The sequence below is a fragment of the Lycorma delicatula genome, chromosome 1 (genome assembly GCF_047948215.1).
Source record: "Lycorma delicatula isolate Av1 chromosome 1, ASM4794821v1, whole genome shotgun sequence".
NCBI lineage: Eukaryota > Metazoa > Arthropoda > Insecta > Hemiptera > Fulgoridae > Lycorma > Lycorma delicatula.
The window spans coordinates 222,944,126-222,964,406 of NC_134455.1; the positions used below are offsets into that span (position 1 = coordinate 222,944,126).

Consider the following 20,281-nt stretch of genomic DNA (forward strand, 5'->3'; position numbering starts at 1 on the left):
TCTTTACTTCTTCTTCCTGAAGCGTCTCTGAATTTCACCGATTCATGTGGCACCATTTCTTCAGGTTTTTAAACCCCAATCTATATTTCATTATCACTAAATTATAGTCGCTATCAGTGTTTGCTTCAGGATAAGCTAAAGTTGATTTCTAAATTTTTGTTTAACCATGATATAATCTATCTGATACCTTGCACTATCACTTGGCTTTTTCCGTGTGTATATTCTTCTATTATGATTTTTAAACTGGGTGTTGGCAATTACTAAATTATATTTTGTGCAAAACTCAGTAAGTCGGCCCCTTCTTTCATTCCTTTTGCCCAGCCCATAATTCACCCACAATATTTCCTTCCTTGCCTTTTTCGATGCTTGCATACCATCTCCAGCTATTATTAAATTTTCATTCCTTTTTATGTGTTTAATTGCTTCTTCTTGATTTTATCCTTACTACAATGATTCTATGGCTAAGCTTTCTGAAATATTGTACTCTCTTACCTATCTTCTTCTTCATTATGAAACTGACTTCTGTGTGCCCTTTATTTGACGCTGAGCTAATTAATCTAAAATCACCTGGCCAAAAGTCATTTTCCTCTTCCCACCAAACCTCGCTCATTCCTACTACATCTGCATTTAAACTATCCATTTCCCTCTTTAAATTTTCTAACCTACCAACCTTTTTTAGACTCCTAACATTCCATGCTCCGACTTGTAGAATATTATTTTTTAATTTTCTGGTGACCCCTTTCTTAGGCCAAACAGGCCTAAGGGTTTGGCTTTGGTGACCCAGAGAGCCAAACAGGGGACTAATATGAGACATGACCATAAGTCCCATTTAAAAATGTTGAGGTTGCTGCAAGCTGCATCCAGTTACACTTGTTACTGGACAACATACATAATATTACAGTTATAATTGATACTCAATTATAGGAAAAGTTAAGAATGGGTGTAAGTTATTATTCAGCTACCTGGTGTATATTCAGAATGTGTCACAAAGTTCTCCTGAGTCTTTCATAATCTATTCTGCTCATGAAAAAAAATTGAAAATGATCATATTAATATATGCCCTAAAATGCTACTACATTTGCGAGTTACAAGTGGTGAAAGTTTTTGCTTGGATTCAGCTATCCTGGTGAAATGAGGTGGTACTGACATTTTTAGGATGTTAATTAAGGACATAATTGGTGATTTCTTATGATTATTAATTTGAAAAATTGAATAAAGTAGGTCCCAGAACCATATATGCAGTAGTTTTTGAGATATCTGAGATGAAAACCAAGAAATTGGAGTAAAAACCTGTTACTTTAACTTTAAAAATAAGTTGAATAAATCTATGAAAAGTTAGAAAAATTCGAAATTTATTTAGAAACAGTACATTACTACATTTATCAGAAGAGTACTATTTAATGTTAACAAATACCAAATTCTTTTTTGGTGATGTGAAAATTTTGTAAATTAAAAACAGTTAACAATTTAGTGTTAAAAATTACTTTTAAAAAATTAAAGAAAAATGGGAAATTACACAATTGTAAAATAAAAATAAATAAATAAAATTTACTTAGATAATATTATTTTTATTATTGATGGAAATACAGAGTGAGCAACATAAAACTGAATTCATAATGTAATTGCTGCATGGTAGGTTATATTGTTTTACCTGCAGTTCATCAATATTGTGGGGATTAGGTGCATAAACTCTTTCCTTTAAGTATCCTTTAAGGAAAGAAATTGTAAGTACAAAACTCTGGGGAATGTGGAGACCACCATCCTGTGCTGACAGCTTGTTCATTTGTGAAAGCTGCATGAATGTGATTCAGTGAATTGTTTGACATGTGACACATTGCTCCATCTTGTAGGAAGAAGCTGTATTCTTTTTCATTATCAGTAAACTGCGCATAGAATTCTTTGAAAATTGTGAGGTAAACTTGTTTGTTAACAGCCCAGTCAAAAAATATTGGTCCCACTATATGATTACTGGAAACGGCACCCAGACACCAATTTTCTCATTGTGAAGTGGATGCTCGAATATCTCATTAGGATTCCTCACCATCCAATACCTTTCTTTTTCCTGTTTAGCCTCCGGTAATTACTGTTCAGATAATACTTCAGAGGATACCATCCAATATCTGGTGTCCTGTGAATTAACATGGCTGGATTAATGAGACCATGCCTCATCTGACATGAAATATGACATCAGGCCTATCTATCCACCAACAATGTTTTCAAGACACCATTTGCTATAAAGTTGTTTTGGTTTGTCTGCACTCCTTCAGTTTTTATATAGTTGTAACATGGTATGGTTTCAATTTTATTTCATGAAGAATTTTACGACAAGACATGTATTTAACACCAAATTGTTGGGATAACTTGTGTAGTGATTTTTTTGGACTAAGGATTTTTTTGGCAGTAATTCTCCTTTTAATATCAGCAATGGTCTGTGGAGTCCTAATGGAAGGTTGCCTACTTTGTTTTGCATTTGAAACCGAATCTGTCATACGCCATTTTTTTAACTAAATCGTGTTTGCTGCTCTTTGCTAGAATACAGGCATATGGAGATTTTTCTATACTTGACATGTTTCTTCAAATGATCCAGAACGAATATCGGCCTCAACTATAGCTATCCTCTCCTGGATATGGCATTTTACACAAACACAACTGCACTCACAATACTGCACTGAAACAGAACATATACTGCACTGAAACAGAACATATACTGCACTGAAACAGAACATATACTGCACTGACACATAATCACCTGACAGCAACAATCTGTAGTAATATATATACCCATTCGTTGTGTGAGAGTCTTTCATAAATAGTGTTGGATAGCGGTTTCATTATGGATTCGGTTTTATGTTGCTCACTCTGTACAAAAAAATTATTATTTCAAAGTTGGCAATAAAATAACAACAGCTGATCAACAATGTGCAATACTTTATTAGTGTTTAATGTATTTATGTTAATGTGAAATTTTCCATCATTTTCGTGAGTAGAAGTCCTGGGAGAATTTTGTGATACAACTGTGTGTATATACTTATATATATGAATATTAACTTAAATGTAATTTATTTTCCTCATGATTGGATACAATTAAATATATTAACAAGACATATTTTACTTAAAAATATTATCTTTATTAATCTTTTGGGTTAACCAATCAATCTACAAATTTATAAATTAAATTCACTACATTTCGCTTAGAATTCTCTAAGCTTCCTCAGGTGACAATACAGTCATACACACATTATATAAAATTCTGTTACATACTTACAGTATGCATGTGTATTGTCACTTGAGGAAGCTTAGAGAATTCTAAGTGAAATGTAGTGAATTTATTTTTTAAGTTTGTGTAGTTGATTGATTAACCCAAGAGATTAATAAAGATAATATTTTTAAGTAAAGTTTGTATTACTTATATATATATGAATGGATTAATATTGTATTTATATATTAAGGATTAAATAAATTTGTTAGTTTATTAATTTTTTTATAATCAACATATACAGAAGATTGTTTTAAACTTATGTAAAAGGAAGTTTCTGTTATAACCATTACCGTAAAGTATTAAAAAATCTCTAAAATGAGGTATTTGTATTAACTTAATGATTCTGAGAATTAATCTATTGACTTTTTTGTATAATCAGTGTAGTTTTTTATTTACTTTCTATAGTTCTGAATATATTATGTGTAGGTAATGTAATATCTTTTAAATAGCAATAGATTATTCTTTTTTTGGTAAATATAATTTACAGAATGCTACCTTTATTTAATATTTGCTACTTAAACAATATGTAGCATATATCTTGATAGTAAATTACTTTATACTTGCTGTGGAAAGAAGGGGTAATTATAAAAAATTATTCAGCGACTGAATTTTACTTTGTCAGAATAATCTTTCTTGACAGAAAAGAATATTTATATCATTGACAATGTAAAAAACCATTTGGTGTTTAAGTAATTTTGAAAGATATTTTCCTATTGAACTAAAGTGTTTATTCAGAAAGCAAACCATTTTTGGATGTGTGATTCTTTTACACATTTGTCTTTTAAAGACATAAATTATGTTACTTTTCAGTTCTGCAAAGTCTGCTTATAAAGATTATTGCTTTGTTCAAAGTTTATAAATTGCTTTCAGTACTAAAGCAAACCCTCACAATACACAGGATCAGCCACTTTAGTTCATATGTTTGTGACTTAAAAGCTTGTCTTTATTCAGGTTTTATCTGAACATTGAATTATTGAACTGAAAACGATTTGCTCTAACTTGGTAACTGATGCTTGAGCATGTATCCTGATCACTCTTAAAGTGTTGCTGATTTATTTTGTAATTTATGTGCTGATTTTTTTATAAAGATAGAAGTTGGGGATTTTGTGTGTTATAAAAATGTTTTCTATTATCATCTATTGTATTAAGTATTGCTGAATATAATTTAAGGAAGTAACAAAACTGTGATTATATAGTCCTTGTGATTTTATCAGAAATTAATTAAGGTGATTTAGTTATTTGCAGACTGAATTGAAGCTCTGATAAATTATTGGTTTGTGAAAATGGTGTTTTGTTTTTATTAGTTATTGTTATTGATAAAAAAAAGTGATGAAATTTTAATTCTACTTAAAATCTGTTTAAATTATTGATTTTAAAATCATTTTTTATAATCATCAGTTTTGTTATTTTTTATACATTTTATCACTATTATTTGTTATGATTTTTTTTGCTTTAGGTGTTTTACTGTTAAAATTGATTAAAGTTTTTGTATAATATTTTTATGAGGGAGGTATGCGAGGTGCAATCAGAAAGTTATTAAGCTAATGGCTTACAAAATTTTTAACACACCATAATTTTAATAATCCTTTACCTTCTCGACATTAATCTCTTTATTTAGTAATAAAGTTGTCCTAGGATTTTTGTTATCACAATAACATACCTCTTAAATATATAAGGCCATGAAGTTAATTTATTAATTATATTGCTTATAACAGGAATCTTTGCTTAGGTTTCATTTTAGAATTAGGAGAAAAAATCAAGGAGAGTTAAGTTGAAAGAGGTAGGATTAACGATCATATGATTTGTGCTAAAGGTTGTTGGAATTTTAGATCACAAGCTATGGTGGATTGTAATTATTTGAGCCAATTCTCATTGCCCTGCAGCTCTAGATTTTATCTTTTCATGTTCCTTGCTAAAACCTTAATTTCATCACAGTAGAAATAAATTTGATGTACTGTCGTCAGCTCTTGTGTTCTTGCTTCATTTATGAAGATAGCTGTATTATTTCTGAGCTCTAGGTTACAACTTTGACCAAACTTTTATTTTAGTTTATGACAATTCAAAGAAAATTATTTATTGCAATGAAATTGACATGAAAATCATAGTAAATTCTCTGTGATGCTCATTTTGGTATTAGAGAGAATGCAAATTACAGATTTTTTTTAGGGTAATTTTCTTAATATTTTCCCAGAAAATGGCAACATCTGAAAATTATCTATAAAAATATCACAAACATCATCAGTCATTTTGAAATAGTAATGAATTGTTGGTATCTTTACTAAACTTTTTTTTTTGTATCTCTACTCCCCTGGACCGGACCGACTTGATGGTATTACGCCACCCAGGGGAGTGTCCGTTACTCTAATAGGCCCTCCCCACCTACTGGCTATATACCGGCATGGCAGGTCAGTCCTACAGGTGGCTCTTTTGAGATTTTTTTTTCTCTCTATTATGTCCTCTATGGAACCATATCATACCTGCAAGTTGTGATGTGACCCCCGGATCTTTTATAATATGCTCTTGTCCCTACAGCACACCCCAAGGAGTCCTCAGCGGATCATTGAAACCAGCACACCTAAGCATGCTGGCTCTCACCGCTGAGGCTGTCCACCCAACCTAACATACTAGAAACCCATACTTTTTTCATCTTCATTCTTCTGTTTTAGTACTGTCTTTATATAATCAGCGACCTTCCTCCAGTTCTCCTTACTGCTGAGCATGAAATCCATGGTCTCCTTCGGTGTTTTTCCATGAATACCCACGCCGTGTCTTAGCCTTATCCATTTATTACATACTAAAAACATATGCTCAGATCATCGTCCTGTTCGAAGTATGCACGTGGGTTCATTCCTTCTTCCCACCTTATGGAGATAACCATTGAAACACCCATGTCCCGTCAGGAACTGGGTGATCCAATAGTCAGTCTCTCCATGCCGCCTGTTAATCCATCCTGTTAATTCTGGAATTAAAGTTCTTGTCCATCCAGCCACTCCAGCCTCCGCCCATCTCTCCTGCCAGATTCTATGTATGTTTTCCCTGACTTCATTTTCTGCTCTCCCTAAAAACCTGTCAGTTCTATATCTGGCGATAAGGTCAATCGGTAACATTTCCGAGAGCACACAGAGGTCCTCGTAAGAAACAGTTCTATAGGCAGATACTACTCCCAGTAGTATACCCCTGTATGCTCTCTTCAACCTGTCTGTTTACCTGCTAATAGTGAGAGCACAACTCCATGCCGGCACGGCATACATCATTGTTGACACTACGGTTGTCGCTAAAACTCTTCTTTTTGAAGCCCGAGGAGCGCTCTGCTTTGACAAAATTATATTTAGGCATTTAGTCAGTTTCTCCGCACTCTGACAGACACTTAGTACCTGCTCAGTAAATCTGCAGTTTTTCTGTAAGATGACTCCAAGATATTTTAATACTGTTACTTCCTCAATATTATAGTCTCCAATTCATATATCTACTGGCTGCAATACACGTTTTCCAGTGAATTTAATGTATTTAAATTTTTCAATTGAAAGCTGCAATCCCCTGTCAATGAGCCATCTACCGACTGTCTCTAACGCAGCGTTTGCCTTGTTTTTAACTTCATCGATCGTTCTGGCCTGCACAAGAATTGCCAGATCATCTGCGTATACTATAATTTGTACACCCTCAGGAAATGTTAGCCGAAGCACACCATCAAAGGCAATGACCCATAAAAGTGGTCCAAGGACTGAGCCCTGTGGTACTCCGGCGCTCATACTAAAGGATATCTCTTGCTCTTGCGCCTTGACTATACAGCTGCGATTTTTGAGGTATTCCTCTACTTGCCTTCTCAAGTACGGGCTAAATCCCTTTTCAACCATGGCCGCATTAATATGTTTCCATGGAATCGACCCGAAAGCATTCTTCACGTCTAAAGAGACAAGCAAAGGAATGTTTCTTGTCCGCCAAGTACCTCTTCTAGTTTTGTTAGCTCAACTAATCACCTTACTAATTGCCTGAACTGTTGACCTGCCTTTCCAAAAACCAAACTGATTAGTACTTATTTTCGCACCATCTTCCACCTCCTGCACTATGCGGCCAGCCAACATTTTTTCGACCTCTTTTCCCATCGTGTTGAAGAGGCTCAACGGTCTATATGTCAATTGTCCTGTATCATTTGTGCCTTTAGGCAAAAACACAACTCTTGCCTCCTTCCAACACTCCGGGAAAGTCTTGTGAATCAGGCCGTGGCTGGCCACCTCTAGTATCTCCCAAGGTGCTTTCTTGATGAGATTCTTAATTAATGCAGCTGGTATTTGGTCCGGTCCAGGGCTTTTCTTAGTCGCAAGCATCTTGCCAGTACATTGCAACTCGCATAAGGCAAATCTTCTGCTATCGCATTCCGTGGGGTTGCGCTCCTCAACAGTTATATGTGGGAAAAGACTAGATACTTGTGTTTCAGCCCAATCCTTGGAGATTGTCGGAAGCCTTCTGCCGAACCTCTTTGTAACTATTTTAAAAGCCATGCCCCATGGGTCACTGTCTAGTTCAGCACACAACCTCGACCAGTGTATTCTCTTCTCTTTCTTTATAGCTTTATTAAGAGCTCTTCTAGCCTCTTTATAGTTGCTAACTGCCTCCTGATATCTCAAGTCACCCGCGGGTCTGAGCCTTTGCATTACACGTCTCCTGGTTTGTAGCGTCTGTCTAAGGAGCGCTATCTCACCTGTCCACCAATAGACCGTGTGTTTCCTGAGGCCATTGCGCGATTCTCTATCCATCTCTTGCATAACAATATTGGTCAAAGTATCTCTCATAATATGTTCAGCCGCCTCTAGTCTTGTAGCCACTCTATTGGTAATTACTTCTATTTGGTACGCAGAAAATCTAATCAACGAGGGCTGTTCATTCGTCTTAAAACTGACATCGTTCAATGATATTATCGTGGCATAATGGTCGCTAGCTATATCATGTGTTATCACCTCCCAATGCCACTGCTGACTCCTCCATCTATTGTCAAGTATGGTGAGGTCCAGGATAGAGGTATGTCTCCTGGCCTCGAATGTAGGCGTCTCATCATTAACGCAATGGCAGCCAACGGTCTCCATCAAGTCTGTTAATAATTTACCTCTCTTATTCGTACATCGACCGCCAGCTGCCACCAGCCTACTGATGAAATCTCCTACCATGATTATCTTCTTATCCGTGTTACTAATTAGCTCTTGTATCGTATCAAGGGTGCTAGTGAATTCACTAAGTGCCACATTGGGAGATATATATACGCCAATTATCAATGTTTTGGACGTTTCTAGCGCCACTGTGCCTTTGCTTCTAAAATTTAATCTACTTGCCACTCTATTACTGACATCTTTAATCACTACGTCACCCTCAGTGTCTGCATACCAACCAGACCTAGCTGCCTCATAAATATTTGGCTCTGTAATAACCAATATGTCAACGTTCTTCTGTACAACCAATCTAGGTACCAGGCTGTGTGATAGCGTGCTCCTGTTTACATTTGCTTGTAATACTGTAATCATTTTTATTAATATCGCATTGCCATGCATCAGTTCTATGCTCATGGCTGTTACACATCAGACATTTCTTGGGCTCCTGACAATTCGGAATAACGTGGCCTCTGCCTCCGCAATTAAAACACAATTCAGATCTGTCAGGACCTTTACCTAAGATTTTATAAAGATGTGATGTTTACCAAATATAATTGCGAGATGTGTAAGATTATAGGTTGATGTTCATTTCTTCTCAGAATTCTTGTTCATCTTCGACTTGAAACTGTTCACGCCATTTTAAAATTTGTTTGTGCTGCACCTTTTTCTCAAAGCCATCTAGTAATTTATTTTTTCTGAGTTTCATTTAAAATATGATACAAATATGTTGATCTAATTTGGTTATATAATTGCACTGTACAAAGTCTTTACAGCATCAAAAAAGTAATTACTTATGAGGCAGCCTTAAAGCAAGGCTCTTATGTGGCTAGCTATACAAGATTTAAGGGGTATCAGTATTCTGTTTCCTAGTAGTTCTGTTTCATATTATTACTTATTCACACCAGAAAAGTAGAACATGGTTTTACTTATTGCTGGTAAGTATTAATCAAATGATTGACAAATAAAATTCTTTCTGATTGCTTCTCATGTCTATAAAATTGTACTTATAAATTGTTGAAAATGTGCAATAGAGAATAATATTTTTACTGAATATTGAATTTCTATTTTTTAAGACTATGCCGACCATATGTAAATAGTATATCAAGAACATAATTTAGTGTATTGCATTTAAGGCTTTTAGAATAACCATAAAAATGAGACTAATATCCTAATGGATCCATGCAAAAAAATTAAAATAAAAAACAGTTAATTGAGTCATACAGGACATATTATTAATTCCTTTTAATAGTTTGATGCTTTTTTTAATCATAATTAAAGGAAAATTAGTGTTTAATATTTTCTTTAATTTTTTATGTGCTGTTAGCTGCTGACTATGTACCTATGGTATGTAATTAGCCTTTTAAAGGCATTCTTAGTAATTGTTAAATTTGCCATGTTTTTTTTTAATGGATGATATATAGATGAGTTTTGAACTTGACATAAATTTTTGCTTTAAACATTGGTCAAAGTTTACTAACTAATGTGGTAAAAGAATTATTCAGGTCAAACTTCCAGTCTCTAAGATTTAAACTAACATTATTATTATTAATCCAGTTTTATAAATTTTATTTAAATGGTTACCAATATCAATATAAACAAATTAATCACCTTAATTTAGTAAAAACAGAACTGATTGTTGCAGAGATGTTTTTGATCCTCAAATCATCTTCAGTTTTGATTCTTAATTAATTTTGAATGGAATTAAAAATAAAGTAGCTAATCATTACTGTACTAATAATAGAAGAAAGTAAAGGAAGAAGTACATCTGGTGGTTACTTTTGTATCTGATCAGATTATATTCCCTTTTTCTTTTTTATTAAATGTCCTTAGTGCATTAATGATTAACTATTTTCACTCTTTTTATGCAAGTTTTAGCTGAGATTCAAGGTTGAGTATGGTATAAGAACTGAAAGTTCTGGTTTATTGTTGTGTTTAGGCGATTCAATTTATATATTAAAAAAATGATTTATTAATAATTAATATTAGATTACAGCATGCATGTGCTTAGTCACAGTAGTGTTTTAACAACTGTAAGATATCAATCTTTTATTCTAATTTACCACTACATTTCTATGTTGATGGAATATTGTAAAATTGATAGATACCATTAAAATTATTTCTCGAATTATTTTTTTTATCTTGGAACATTAATTGTAACCAAGAAAAGTTGTATTATTTTGTTGTAAGTTTCTATTGTATTGATTCTGGAAAATCAAACTTACTCCTGATTGTGACATTGGCTGATTTGTAGAAATTTGAAAACTCATTTTCCTTGTATAGAGATGTCTCTAGAATGCTATACCTTTTTTGCTTGTTGCTGATATCATTGAGATTAAGTTAACCAAAATTTTATGTTATTATCTTTTCTTTACTATTATTGGATTTCAGTAGGGGAGTTGGAATAAAGATAAAATCTGCTGAACTATATGAGCTAAATTTTTGTGTTTTGTCCCCTGGCCATTGTTTATAGTTGATGTGTTATTCTTATTAATTTTACGCCCTTGCTTGATGGGCCTAGGATGCAGTACAACAGATATCTCACATCTATTTCACTAATTTATGATGAAGGAAGCTACTCCTCCTTTATGTTGTGGCCAAATAAAGGAATGCTGGATTAATAATTTTTGTGCCTTCAGGTTATTGTGTGATTTAGTTGCTCTCTTTATCACATTATTTCTTCCTAAAAGTTTGTAGGATATATATATATATAACTTTTGCTTTGTTCTTTTTTTGACATTGTGATAAATTTAAATAAATTTATTGAACTTTTTTTTAATTTTTGAAGCATGGACTCCACCAGAGTATTGTCTACTGTTTTGTGAAAATTTAAATTTACACTGTATATAATTTTCTTCTGTAAATTTACAATAGATTGGTCTTATTAACATTTCAGAAAGTGAATCATTTCCCAGGCATGTCTGAGATTTGCCGAAAAGATCTGTTGGCACGAAATTTAAACCGCATGTTAAAAATGTTTCCTAAAGATTATAACTTCTTTCCTAAAACTTGGTGTTTACCAGCAGAGTAAGTTATACCCATTAATGATTTCCCCTCCAGTAAATCCTTCCCAGATTTGTACTCTTATCGCTTACAAAATACTCATTATTTGATCTGTTGTAAACTTGGAATGCTTTGTAGAAATAACTTTTTTTTAGCTTTGTTGTTGTGAGCTGTAGTACAGTTTATGGTTGCACTTTTGTAATACTAGGTTATGCATTTATGTATGGTATTTCAGCTCTGTAAAATAGTGTATTTAATTATATTAATTTAACTTTACTAACTATAGTATTGATCTAAAATTTTTTCTAGTTGGAGTATTAGTGATATTTTGTGTGAAATGAAGTCCTATATAGAATTCTGCGTTGGTATATTAACACATAACAGTGGATTCATTACCTTGTTGATTGTATTGTTTAGATTGCAGTTATGAAAAAAATACTGTATTTTATTTTTAAAAGGAGATTAGTGATTGCATTTAAAATAAAAAAAGGTTCAGGGTACTTTTTTAATAAAGATTACTGAATCTTTGGATGTGTTAAATTATTATATTGATCTTTACTTGTTTTTAATGCAATGACTTTTTTAAATCTCGTTTTGTTATTACTTATAATTTTCTCTTATTTTAATATTAGTTTTTACTGGTAGAGTTTTATTAAAAATTATTGTTTGTATTCATAAATCATATTACATTCATAAGGATTTTACATAATTCATTAAGTATTATCATAAAGTGTGTGTATATATATTTGAAATAAACCACCAAAACACAGTAATTAGATAAGTTAGTATTTACCATATTAATTTCCAGTAACTGATTTTCATGGGATTCCGCATCTTCAGTTGGTATTATATTCTATAACTATATTAAAACTTATCCATTTTATAATTTGTCAATTTTTTGAAGTTGTTTTCTGTTTTAAAAATTTTGAAATTTATTATGAACGTACTGTAAATATCGTTTATAGTGATGTCCAAGGGACTGATTTAAGGTCATTATAAACGATGCTTAGGAAGCTTAGTGGTACTACTTTAATATGCCATCTAAATGGGTATTGTAATTCAGTAATAATAATATTAATAGTTATAATCATTAAAAATAATAATTTATTTCTGCATTAAAATAATATATAAAAACAAAAATACGCAATAGTAAATACAAATAAGGTAGAGTAAAAGAAGATAAGAGAAAAATTGTAAAAATTACTTTTTGTGCAAAAAGTCTTTTATTTTGATTTCTTTTGAACATTTCATCTTGTAATACAGTTTTTGAAGGTCCTTTTTAAATCAAAACAAACACTGTTTCTTTCTTCATTAGCAACTTCTCTAAAACTGAGAAACTGCCAAATGGTTTTCATTGCAGCTCTGGAAGATTTGGCAGGTTGATGTCTTCATCATTACCTTCGTTGTCATTATTTATGTACCCAAATATTTCTGCTAGTACTGAAGCCATTACATCATCATTTGTTACAGTTTCATGAGTTTTTAAATCTTTGTCAACCTCTTGATAATCCTCAAACAATGCATTTGACAATGATTGGCTTTGCAGAGTATTGCCCCATTCTGCTAGATTCTTCACATGCAATGTCAGTAATTTTGCCAGCCTGTGGTAAAAATACTGCACGTCAAAAACAATTTTTTACTGTCAGCGAACAAAACCTCACTCCATGATCTTTCTAACATAATTATAGAATTCAGAATAGTTACTTGTGTTTCCTTTTTTGAGCTAAATCCTGTTTTATTTGTAAAATTAGGTGTTTTTTGTAGTGGACTTTTACCGATTTGATCACACCTTGATGTAAGGGCTATAAGACTGCTGTTGTTTGCGGTGGTAAGAACACTAACTTTAAACATAAAAGATTTTCGATATGTGGATGAGCTGGACAGTTATCAACGAGCAGTAGTGTTTTGCCATTTTCAGTCTTTAATTCACCGTAAATATATCACTTGTCATCCAAGCTTTCTTGTTACTTCCTTAACATAACAGGAAGCTATTTCAGATTTTTAAAACATGGGGGTTTAGCATTTTTCCCTATAAGCAGAATCTTTTTTTGCCAGTTCCAGTCATATTTGTAGCATTTAGTACTGTTAGTCTTTCTTTTGATAATTTTCCACCCAAACTCGTTTCACCTTTAAACCAAAGGGTTCTTTCTGGCGTCAGTTTAAAAAAAGACCAGATTCATCAGCATTATAGATTTTTTCATTCGAATAGCCCTCGGACAAGCTGCTGCGGCTTTACCACTTATCCACTTACCCCAACACAATATTGTGATGCTGATGGAACCGTTGCATCCAAGCTGAAGTTATATCACATGGTTTAAAGAATTTGTCAGAAAAATCTTTTGCCTTAGCTTGCAATATAGAGCCGCTAATAGGGATATTACTAGCCCTCTGGTATTTAAACCATGTTAACAGTGCTTGGTCTACATCATTATGTTGACTAGGTTGTAATTTTTTTGATTTTGTAGAATTTGTTTCAAAATTTTTTGTAATTTTTTTCATGGTTCATCCACATCACCAACATTGTCAAATGACCTACGCCTAATTCTTGGGCAATGTCCTTATTAGTTTTGCCATTCTGTAACCACCAGATAATGTGTGCCTTTTCCTCTAGTTGATTGTTTTTTGCAAAGTCATAATTAAATCACTATTGAATGAATTACACAGGATATGTATAATAAAATATTGTACCTGCACGATATGATACGCTCACAGAAAAAGATTAATAACAACTGATTGTGTGACTGTTTCAGTTTACAATAATCTGGTACAGGAAGAAGATAAAAATAAACAAGACTTATGGTATATGTAAGAAAAAAGAAAATTGTGATTTATTTTAACTGTCAAAATATTTCTATAGCTACAATGTAGATATACTACGTTGCAGATGAGTCACTTTAGTCATAAGTGATAAAATGTTGCATTGCAGTAGAAAAATAAATCATTATAACTGATATGTCACTAGAAATGATGTCATTATAAACAATATACATACTATATTTTTGCATTTACAACATACCAAACTAACCAAGAGACAAGGTTTTGGTCACTATATACAGTATGTCATTATATCTGATGTCACTATATACTTACTTGTATGCAAATTCTGCTGTCCAATGCTGTTAATGTATATTAAAAAAAAATATATGTAAATTTATAAAAAAGCCACTTATTACTATTTTTTTCTGTTAGGTTGTTTTAATATAAATATGATCATATGTAAGAAATAAGTTTTAGGAGATAATTGCAGTGGTTATTGTATAAAGATCCTCATCTGCAGTGATTTCCAAACAATTTGTGTTGCTGTAGGTAAAAACTCTTTTGTATTAACATATAAATTGTTTATAGAAATGAAGTGAATATCATAAATCATAATTTATTGAGCCACTGCCTGTGGGATTTGAAGGAAATTAAAAAGATAACTGATATTCTAAACAAAAATGCTTTATATTACAGCACACCTGATACATATTATTAAGGGTTTTTGTCTATTTTAACTGCATTACAAACTGAAGTCAATAAATAGTTCTGTAAGTGTTTACCGTCACTTACATTTCTATTTACGTGAAGTAAGTAAAAAATATGAAAGTAATATCTTGACAAAAAATAGGAAAAAGAGAAAGAAAAGCGAGTGAAATTAAATATATAAAACTAATCTTTTGTTGGGATGCATTTTAATAAAATATTTGTTAATGTTTTTAAATTTGTAGTTATACATTTGAAGTAACTACTACAATTTAAATAAGTAGATCTGTATATAACTAAGAGTTGTGATGTTAAATACTTAACAAGTAAGTACCATTTTTGGGAATGCAATATCCATTTTAGATTTTTATTATGGCACTGAAATAGATTTAAAAAAAAAATTCATTCTAGTCTCATAGGACCATACATAAGCTTGCTATAACAATTTCTTCTTCTGTTGTTGCTCCTTTTTTTCCTTTCTTCCCAATATTTTCTCAATCTAAACGCATGTGCTCTCTCTTTTCTTCACTCCATTTTAAATTCAGATTTGACTTTTCTCTTCAACCTGAGGGTTCTTTATCCTTTTTATCATATTGATATAACTACTCTTGTTTTCAACATCTTCAATTTTGATATCTTCCTTTCCCATCTCTTCTTTTACTTCTTTAAACTGGTTTGTTGTCATTTTCTTATTTTCTGTAATAAGCCATTAGCTTCATTAATTTATCTCATTCATTCTTTTAATGTGACCAAAAACATTAACTTTCTTTTCTTTAATATTGTTGATTTAATTTCAGTTTTCTTATATAGATCTTGTTTCTTAATTTATATTCTTCATTTACTCTTAATCGGTCCTAGGATCTTCCTCAAAATTATCCTTTCTTTTCAGACATCTATATTGCCACCTTCTTTCTTTATAGTAAATATTTGCAGCATGTAATTGCTATGGTTTAATCACAGTTTCATGTCTTATCTTGGCATTGATGGATAGTGATTCTTATTATATGTATTTTGGCAGATCTGGTAAGGTATTTCTATATTTCTCACTCTTTCCTTTAGAGATGTGGTTAGGTTTTCCTGTTGATGATAACTATTCTCCAAGAAATTAAAATTTATCAACTTTGCTAATTTTTCCTTATTTTTATCATCTCTCTAGTGTTGTCTTTTCCATCTTTAGTCAAGATGGTTTTTTATTATAAAATCTACATTCTCTAGTGGCTTTGTAATATATATAAAATATGATAAGCGATATTATGATGTTGCTCAAAATAACAGTTACAATTTATGTGTATAAAATCAAGTTTATAAGGTATCAAGGTGTAACTGCTCAGCAGTATGGTTATAATAGAATTATACTGCTCATTTTAAAGATCTTAGATAAATTCAAGATAAAAGATAAATTACAAATTTATAGACACCGAATGGAGATATTTATTTCTAGGAATTTAGGTTTCTTGAGGAACTTGTAAAATGCTGCAACAGTTTTACACCAGGATTTTTCAGTAAAATATAGGAATTTCTCTTAAATAATCATTTAAAGAAGTCATTGTCAGTTCATTAGAACACTTTTCCAAATGCTTAATTTTTCATCATAGACAATTATCATAAGATAAACTTTAGCAGATGGGGTTATGATAAAGGACTGGCTAATTTTTAGACATATGAGCAGTTCTTTAAATTAATTTAAAGATTGTGACAAAAATGCTACTTGTCTGTAGTCTACTCTGATTTTTATTTACAAGATACAATCATTCAACAAGGGTGGCTTTTTTCTTATTTAATTCAACGGCATCAGTTGCTATAGTAAATCTTATATATATATATATAAAAAGTGAACGTTTGTTTGTCCCTTATGCATTTCTATACCATTCATCCAATTGTAAGAAACTTTAATGAGTCCGCGAAGATTTCTGAATTAGTTTGGACCCTCTAGGTGGCATGAGGTCAAGATATTTAAAAAATTTGTAGTTATGGTCCGATTTAGCTCAAATATTTTGAATATATATTAGTTACGTGAAAAAACAAAATGGACTTACTAGGTGGCACTGGGGTTGAGATATTTTGAAAAATTGTATTTATGGTCCAATTTGGCTCATATTCAGAATATATATTAGTTATGTGAAAAGAAAATTTTTGCAAAAACTTTCTAGGTGGTGCCAGTGTCGAGATATTTACGAAACAAAAACAAACAGACTCTTCTATATATATATATATATATATATATATAAAAGGCAATGTTTGTATATGTGTTTGCTGTATACTAAAAAACTACTGGATTGTTTTATTCGCAGGAAAAAGGGGAAAAGTAAAAAAGAAAATAGGGGAAAAGAGAAGGGAAAAAGAGATAAAGTGAAAGGTTAAATTTTGTGAAGTTTGGTAATGTTCATTTTTTAAATGTTTTATCAAACTTTCAATTTGTTCATTTGATCTATATATGTACTCAAATCTACAAATAGTGAAGCATTGCCGAATCAGCTTGTAACTTATAATTTTAAGTCTGCCAAATTTCATTAGTGTGGAGAAGTTCAATTTTTTGATTTCATTGTTCTACAGGCATACAACACACATAATAGTTCAACTCTTATGATGAATCCTATGGGAACCAAGTTTATTATATTAAATTCATTTTTCATTGTAATTGTGATATGGTAAAAGGGTAATCACAGAATAAATAAAAAACTGGCAAAGGGTTGCATAACTTTCTTAGCTTTGCCTTTAACTGATTTTTATTCCAATTATACCATATAATTTTTAAATATTAATGATATAATTGTGTAATATTATATTACAATTGAAAAAAAGATCAGTGTTCAGTAAAAAAAATTGGGTTCATTGATCACTTTGATCATGTTTTTATCTTAAAAATTATGCGATATTAAAAGTATAATTAGAAAAAATAGAAATTCTTAGTAAAATATTTTGGATTCATGGTCCACCTTGATCAAATGATACTGTAGAATCAATTTTACCAATAAAATTTTAATTAATTAAATATTTGGATTTAACAAGAGAAGGCTCATCGGTTCGAATCAGACTTCAACTCCTTTTTTTTAATTTTTATAACTTTTTTTTTTAATTTAAATATATTGTTAATCTGTGATTGTAAAAAAAATGTATAATAAATAATTATTATTCAATAGTTATTAGTGAAATAAAATTTTATGTAATTTTAAAAACGTGTATACATAATTTAATAGACATTACTACATATGTCGTATATGTAATAAATTTGGTGAAACATATGATTATGTAATTTTAATTGAAAATTATAATTTAGAATTGTATTATTTTTGGATTTTCTAATTTAATTTTAATTAATTGTTGTGGAATTTCTGTTTAATTTTATTTACATTAAATTTAACTACAGAGTGACTGAAAAATAGACCCTCACAAGAACTACATATTCACTGAGGTATACATGCACAATCTTTAATAAATTGCAAAAAATTCTTATCTTTTAGTTCATTACTTCTCTGATATTGTCGGACAATATTCTCCCTAAGTTGGATTTCATCATCATCTTATTTATTTGTTTTTTTTTGTTACTAGTCATTTTTGCTCTTTGCTCTTTTACTCTTTTTGCTCTTTAATTCTTCTGATCTTCATTTGTGTACACGTTGTCTAGTTTTCAAATTTTCTCTCTCTTTATATTCATCATCCTCTCTTAATCTTTTTATTCTTTCCTTGGTCTTAACATCTTCTTCCTCTTTATATTTAGCATCTTTGTTTAATCTTTTTATTCTTTCTTTGGTTTTAACATTTTCTTTTTTATATTTATCATCTCTTAATTGTTTATTCTTCCTTTATTCTTAACATTTTCTTCCTCTTCATATTCATCTTGTTGTTTTTTTTTGAGATATATTATTTCTTCATGTTATCTTTCTTTTTTCTGTATGATTGTTTTTTTTCATGTTTGAATATTCACCAAATAATCCAATAATAAAAACTGAATATTTTATACTGTAAGGTTAAAATAAATTTGTAATCGGTATGCAGGAGTTCACTAAATGGAATAGTTTAATTATTTATTTTTATTTATATGACACACCAGAAATCTGAAAGTTTTGTTAATCAGTAGCTCACAAAGATGCGATTAATACTGGTCTAGTAATATGAGTAATAAAGGGGCTTTTATTCTATCCTAATATTTCATGTAAGATTGTTGGAATAATAATTGTATAAATATTTGATGTTAATAAAAACTAATATTTCACCAATTGTGTAACTGTCCACTTTATTAAAGAATTGGAGGATCATCTCACTTGAAATGAAATAAGTTTAAATGAACTGCAGCAAAAAATGTGTATATATAATTTAATAAGTGTATAAGGATGTCATGTGATGTCCAGATCAGATTTGTCTTATGAAAATAAGTGATTTCCTATAGTGCCTTCAGTGAGCTAAATGCACTGTGGCATATCATCAAGCACTTTTAATGCTGGTATAATTCATTTCTTATGGCTATGATGGATTGTATAAGAAAGTCTGAGAGTGTGTAACAAACTAATTAGTCTATCCTTTATTTGTCAGAAACTGCTTTATATCTTGTATGTCCGGTCAGTAGAAAGTTAAAGTAGTAGGCTTTTATTTCTATTTTTATTTTTTCAATGTGGTGGTTAAAGCTTCATTCTGATTCTTTTGGGATTTTTAGAATATTGATGAAGTGAGTATGAGGAAATGGTATATAGAAAAATTGCTTATTCATTTTGTCCAATCTTAATTTGACTGGACTACATTCTTTTTTTTTAATTTTGTATGTAGTCCTGAGATTGTCCTATTTAATTATTCTTGCAATCCAGTTACATTATTCTCAAAATTTTCGTTTTCCAGCAGAGAAATTTCAGAAGAGGACGAAAAGTCAAAATTGGGATAGCAGTTTTTCTCAGTCTGTAGTAAGACAGTAAATTCTATAACCTTAAAATCTAATACTTATATAATGCTTGGAATGTTTTGTAGAGTAGCTCCCTGGAAAGTAAAGGGTGTGAAGTAAGGGTAAATGTTAATGCAAAAAACATGTGTAAATCGACTCCAGTAGATCACTCAATGATGCTGACTAATTTTGTTTTCATTCTTGTGAAAGTTTTTAGTAACTAAAATTTTAATTATCTAAGTTATGTATAGCAGTCAATATGTTTAATTTAATAATAATATAAGACGTATAATTTATCTCAAGAATCTGATTTTTTTAAATTTTCATCTTGGTGTAGTATTTTGTTAGTTAGTGTTTTGATTACTGCAGTGTTCAATGGTCACTTGATTAGTTAGCAAATTACTCTTTTATCATATTCTGTTCTGTGATACTGCTTAAATTAGGTGTAACCCACTTAACAGTGTTGTATCCAACATTTAAGCTACAGTACCTTGGTTATTGAGAGATGTTGTTAACTAATTGGCTTAGGACAGGTTCATTGGGCCAGGT

At 31.0% G+C, this 20,281-nt stretch overlaps 1 protein-coding gene across 7 annotated transcripts in view; it reads left to right on the forward strand.

The window, feature by feature from the left end:
* The window catches only part of LOC142329030 (tubulin polyglutamylase TTLL13-like), a 182,900-nt gene that overhangs the window by 59,640 nt on the left and 102,979 nt on the right, over positions 1-20,281 (forward strand). For 5 of the 7 annotated variants that reach the window (XM_075373302.1, XM_075373294.1, XM_075373286.1 and 2 more), the window contains one exon: positions 11,294-11,424. The exons of the other annotated variants lie outside the window; for them this stretch is intronic. In XM_075373302.1, the coding sequence (XP_075229417.1) occupies positions 11,294-11,424 (131 nt within the window). The remainder of the gene's footprint in view (positions 1-11,293; positions 11,425-20,281) is intronic. 7 annotated transcript variants of the gene reach the window in all.